We start from the raw sequence: 6,455 nt of genomic DNA, 5'->3' as shown, positions 1-6,455 counted from the left end.
TTCTCTCCCTATTCAGATTTCATCCTCCTCTCCGTCTCCTGTTAAACATTGTCATGGTGATTCGAAGGGTAAGGAACCTATCCGGCCCCAAGATTTTGACCCACGTCATACTCGTTCCTCGGGTAATGTTTCCCCTGATTCTCTGGCTAATAATTTTGACAGTTATATTGACTACCTCCTCAATAGAACCTCACTGGAACTTGAACCGCTTACCATACACAAACCGTCCAGCGCGCCCCACCCTTTCATCAGTCCTCAATCCGCTAAAAATATCACTGTCAGGAAGAAATCAAAGGGGGGTACTCGTCAATTTAGAGGGAGAACTGTTGCTTCTGAGCAGGATGTGAGAAATTTCTCTTTAGTGGAAGTTCCTGTTCTGGATTCACCTGAGTTTCGACCCCTTAGAGCATGTGAGGCTGGTGAGTCATCAAAATGACATTCCTTATCTCTATGAACATCAGGGGATTGGGCGCAACCAACAAATTTAATGCGCTAAAGGATGTGTTCTACATGGCCCATCCAAAGATCATATTCATTCAGGAGACCATGCATCCTAGCTTTGCATCCATAGTATATTTTAGAAAAATGTTCCCTGCGTGGCATATGGTGGCCACGGAAGCAAATGGTCAGTCGGGTGGCCTTGTGGTTCTGTGGGATCCAGTCTGGATTAAGGCAAAAGCATATAAATGCTTTGATGGAATCTTAATACACACTTCAATCAGGGGAAAATCTTGCTCTCTCAACTTGCTGAACATTTATGCTCCTTATAAGAACAGACTTCCCTTTTGGGAAAAACGTTTCGACTCACACATTCTAGAGGTTGAATCGCTGCTATTAGCTGGCGATTTTAACTTGACTCTTAATTCTGATGAATGCTAGGGGAATTGCAGGAAATTTGACTCTCTGGCAGAGAGAATAAAGAAAGAACTTCTCTACAGGGATTTGACGGATGTTGCTCCTGACAGAATGTTACCGACTTGGGATAATTGCAGGACCGGGCAAGCATATGTAGCCAAGAGAATTGACAGAGTCATTATACACGCCAGCATTATTGGAATTATGGGTATGCCTGCATTATCAATTGGGAAAGATCATTCATCCGATCACAGGCCTATCTTTCTGTCCTGGCATGGGAACAATTACAGAGCTGGATACTCCTTTAAATTCAATAGGATATTCTTGGAGGACCAGTCCTACAACGAAATCATATCAGAGAATTGGAAGCTCATACAGGAATCTGAAATGGCTCCTTTCATGCCATTCCGTGAAAAGCTAAAGAGGTTGAAAGATGTCTCGAAAGAGTGGCAAAAAAATAAGAAAAAGTCGGATAAAGAGGAACTGAACTGCATACGCAAGGAACTGGACGCCCTTTGGGAGCTATCCGACCCCAATTGCCTTTCTTTTGACATGAAAAACAAGATTAGAAAGCTGGAAAAAAGGAAAAATATGATCCTCCTTAAAGAGGAGGAAACATGGCGTCTCAAGAGCAGAGCCATCTGGCTCAAAGCAGGAGACAGAAACACAAAATTTTTCCACAAATTCACTAGTGCTAGAATAGAAAAAAATTCTATCTGGAGCATTAGAGACGATCGGGGGAACATTCTCACATCACAGGACTAGATCACGTCGGAGGCAGTGCAGTATTTCCAAGACCAGTACAGAAGAAGGGAGGTTGCCTTCCAAGACGCCCTTTGGGGTGTTGAGCATATGCCTGATACGTTTAATGATGCTGCAAATGAAGACTTCATAAGGCCCATCTCTGAAGATGAACTTCTTAAGGCCATGAAATCCTTCAAAAAGGATAAAAGCCCGGGCCTGACGGCTGGCCAATAGAATTCTTCCTTCATTATTTTGATCTCTTCAAATTAGATTTGCTGAGCATGGTAGATGCTTCCCGGATGGCTGGAAACATTCACTCTGCAACTACCTCTACATTCATAGCGCTTATTCCAAAGAAACATAGGGATGACTCCTTTCAGGATTTTCGGCCAATCTCTTTATGTAATATCATGTTCAAAATCATATCAAAAATTGTTGCAGAGAGAATGAAGCCTCTTCTAACCCCCTATATTTCCAGAGACCAGCACGCTTTTTTAAAGGGCAGATTAATCTTGGACGCGGTTGCCATGACCCAAGAAAGCCTCTTTAAAATGATATCTAAGAATATGGATGCGGCAATCCTCAAAATCGACTTGCAAAAAGCTTATGATTGTGTCGATTGGGGCTTTTTGAGAATCCTGTTAGCAAAAATTGGACTTAAATCCCAAGGTGTTAATTGGGTCATGTCTTGTGTGGAGAATGTAAAATACTCGGTGATCGTGAATGGCATCCCCTCGGTCTTTTTTCAAGCTGAGAGGGGACTTCGACAGGGATGTCCCCTTTCTCCATTGCTGTTCATTCTGGTGATGAACTCTCTTAGTATTCAGATCAACAAAGCTGTTGCGGAGAAGAGATGTCTTCCGGTCAAAATCTGTAAGAATATCTCCATCTCACATAATATTTTTGTTGATGATATTCTCATCCTTGCTATGCTCTGTAGGGCCTCCTGGACTTGCATAAATGACATTCTCTCAAGATTTCAGAAGGCTACAGGCCTGTTCATTAACAAGGAAAAATCCTTCTTGTTCCATAATGATGTGAAGTTGGATATTGTTCAATGGATTTCAGACCTGTTGGGTATAGCTCCATATTCACTTCAGCATGGATTCAAATACCTGGGATTCTCTTTAAAGGCTAAAGGATATACTATCAGGGATTGGCAATGGCTACTGGATAGGTTCTACAAGAAGATTGCTCGATGGGAATACAAATTCCTCTCACTTGCCGGCAGACTTATATTAGCACAGTCAGTCCTCTGTCAACTATCAGTCTACTGGGCTCACATTTTCTATCTTCCCAGCAGTATTATTAAGCAGATGAACAGGTTGATTGCTAACTTTCTTTGGGGAGGTCATGCATATCAGAGTAAAATCCATCTCGTTAAGATAGCCTCCATCTCTGTTCCAAAATGTATGGGTGGATGGGGCTTGAAAAACATTCGTTCCTTTGGAAACGCACTTCTCTGCAAGTCTCTCTACAGAGGAATATTTGGGGATGGGCCATGGAGTAGACTTGTAAAGACAAAATATCTGAAGGGAAAGACTGTAGATTTTTGGTACAGAAAGTGGATCCTGGGAACCAGAAATGGCTCAATGATATGGAAAAGCCTACGAAAATTTCACCCATTTTTCATGAAAAAATTTTGCTGGACTCTATATTCTGGATCTAATATTTTTATTGCTTTTGACTCCATTTTATCTGGTCGGGGTTCACATTCCCTCATCCACTGCTACATGAGTTTCACAGGCTGGGGATCTTTACGTGGGACAAGCTGATCAAGGGATGGTCTGGAGCCTCTCCGATTTGGAAGGACAGGGAGGAGCTTCATCTGCCTCGACAAATGCTCCCTCTATGGCTGACGGAAAAAGAGAGACTTATCTGCTTGGGGGTCTCCAGAACAGGCACTTATGATAGTTTGGTATGGTCCATCCATAAACCTGTGAGCGTCAAGAACATATACGATGACATGATTTCTGTTGTTTTTGGGAATCCTCGTCCTATTTTTCCTACTTGTTTTTGGAAAGCTGCATGTCCGATGAAGATGGTTTTTTTCTCATGGTTGTTATTCTGGAACAAAAACCTTACATGGGAGACTTTGCAAAGGAGATGTTGGCAGGGTCCAAGCAGATGCTCCATGTGCCTGAAAGCTTCGGAAACAAACTTGCACATGTTCTTTTAGTGCCCAATGTCCCTCACAATCTGGTATGATTTGTCTACATATTTTGTTTTCCCTCACATCTGTTTCTCTTCTGTTCAGGAAGGCTTTCTTTGGTGGAGTGGACAATCCCCCCCATGGAGATCGCTGTTCATTATTACTTGTTGGCATCTGTGGAACTGGAGGAATGCACACATATTCCAAGACTCTAAGGAGCCTCTCCAGGCTATTCTCCAGCGTATCTGGCCTGTCATGAATCCTATCATTAATAACTTTCTGCAACAACATGTTTCTCATTTGATGCCGCGGGTTGAGATCTGCAAGCGGACTCTGCCTTCTGATTGTCAGTTGCTCTTTTTGATTTTGGTTCCTCTTCAATAGGCAGGGCGTAGCTGCTCTCTTCCTATTTGTATTTGATGGAATTTCCTTTTTGGTACAGCCTGTAAAGTTCGGTCACATCTCCATTAAATCCAGGAGATGTATATATATTGTCTCTGTCTTTCTCATATGCTCTTCTGAACCGGGTTTTTCTGCAAATGATGATAGGCATTAGTTTGCCGGTATGGGATTTGTTTTGCATCATTATGATGAGGTCTGGGCATCCAAGACATATCAGTCATTCTGAATTTATGTATACAAGATCTTTATATACCCTTAATATAAAGCTATGAAGTTATTTCCATACTTTCTGCAAAGCACTTCTACATCTCTAACAACTCGCATTGACACAACAATGAAAAGGCTTTGCATTTGATAAATTGTAACCACAAATCAACTTAACTGGTGACAAATGCTCCAAGATTTAAAAATACTCACAAAACACGAAATGAAGAACTATGATTATTGAATTATCGATTTTCTTTCACATTTATGATTTCTGCAAAAGTCACATAATATCACATCTAGGTTTCAATTCTTTCGAGAGATATTGCATTCTCAAACTTCAACTTATCTAAATTTAACTTAATTTATAATGATATTTATATCTTAATTTATAATGATATTTATATAAGATACTTTTATCTTGGTTATAAATAAATTGATTTATTAGGTTTATATATATAGATTTATTGAAATTGTTTAAAATATAATCGTAAATTTAAAATTTATTTTCTTTCGAATAGATATAATATAAAATTTTAAAAAATTATTATTTAAGAAATAATTATTATCATATAATATATAATTTCATTATATAAAAATAAATTTATTATTTTTTAAAATTTAAACAAATAATAATATATCTAATTGACAGTATTTCCATTAATATGATAAATTAAAAATATATACATATAATAAAATACTCAATATTTTAAATTTCAGTTTATATTTATGTTATAAAATGAATAACTTATACGATGATCCATATGGTAGAAGAGTCAAAGCATTTAACTTATCATAGGTGAAGTTGCAAATACACATTCAAATAAATGTAGAATTAAAATTTCAACCAAAGAAACCAACCAAAATAGTAATCCAATTATTTAATGTTTTTGTTGGTTTTATCAAAATTTGAAATTATAATTTTGAGTAAAATTGTAAATTTTTATTATTTAAAATGTATTTTTGGATATATAAATAAATTCAAGTTTAAAAAGTCTAATATATTTAAATTGCTCATAATTTAAACTTATGATTCCAACTATTCTCTACTAAACTTTAAATAAAATTTAAAAAAACACAAACAAACAAAACTAAAAAATATTATATGATTAAACTCCACTAAAACAAAAACATTAAATTATATATATATAATTATAATATTTAATTTTTTTATTTTTATATATATAAATAGCCACACACTGTGGATATGCATTTCACATCATATTTATATTTATAATAATAATTCTCATCATGTACAGCAATGAATCTTGTCAGAATGGCGATGCCCTCGTCATCATAAATTAATATCATCAGTCGTGATGAATATTGCTATGAATCTTGTCAGAATGGCGATGCCCCCGTCATCATAAATTAATATCATCAGTCGCGATGAATATTGCTAGTAATATTGAAGGGCGCTGAACTCTCATCATCACTAACAATGAACTTCGAAGGTGAATAATAAAGATAAAAAATTATAACAAAACTCTCATCAGGACTAGCAATGAATCTTGAAGGCACTTAATTAAATGTCAATATATTATCAAAAAGTTTGATAATCCAAGACAAAATCTACAATGATTTATCATTTTTATTTTCATTAATTGAATCGAAGACACAAAATCTATAATGATTTATCATTAGAACGGTTGTCCAAACACTTCTATTCCTCTTTTCCTGCATTTCACTAGGAAGGATCATTATAATTTGTAATGAATGCAATTCAGGTCTACTGAGATGACAGAAGTACAGACACACTCATTATAAAGGTCTCATTTTACTCACTTGGCCTAGCAAGCATGTATCAAGCAACCAAACTACAGCGTTTCATAACAAATAACAGAATACTTATCCGCAGATTATTAGAACTGTCTTTGATTGGTTAGACGATTAAGAAGTAGCCAAGAAAATGCAGTATTATAAATATAAAAATATAAATATATGGAGATTGAAGACTATAACAAATAATTGAAATAGAAAGTTATAACACATAGTTGAAATAGTTAACAGTTATAATAAATAGTTGAAAGTTATATCTATATATATATATATATAGCATCAGCGAAGCAAGAAGCCTAAACGGCATCAAATTGTGCTT

General features: G+C 36.5%; 1 protein-coding gene across 1 annotated transcript; it reads left to right on the top strand.

The window, feature by feature from the left end:
- Positions 1-585: 585 nt before the first annotated feature.
- Positions 586-1,833, top strand: LOC149191293 (uncharacterized). The gene is made up of 3 exons (XM_089406593.1): positions 586-672; positions 880-1,546; positions 1,637-1,833. The coding sequence occupies exons 1-3, from the start codon at positions 586-588 to the stop codon at positions 1,831-1,833; spliced, it is 951 nt and encodes a 316-aa protein (XP_089262719.1).
- Positions 1,834-6,455: the final 4,622 nt, after the last annotated feature.

This window comes from Pinus tabuliformis, chromosome 2_2 (assembly GCF_031772625.1).
Source record: "Pinus tabuliformis cultivar Carrire ecotype Pingquan chromosome 2_2, CPIR1, whole genome shotgun sequence".
Classification (NCBI taxonomy): Eukaryota; Viridiplantae; Streptophyta; class Pinopsida; order Pinales; family Pinaceae; genus Pinus; species Pinus tabuliformis.
The sequence above is the reverse complement of the archived record's forward strand: the minus strand, read 5'-3'. Positions and strand labels throughout refer to the sequence as shown.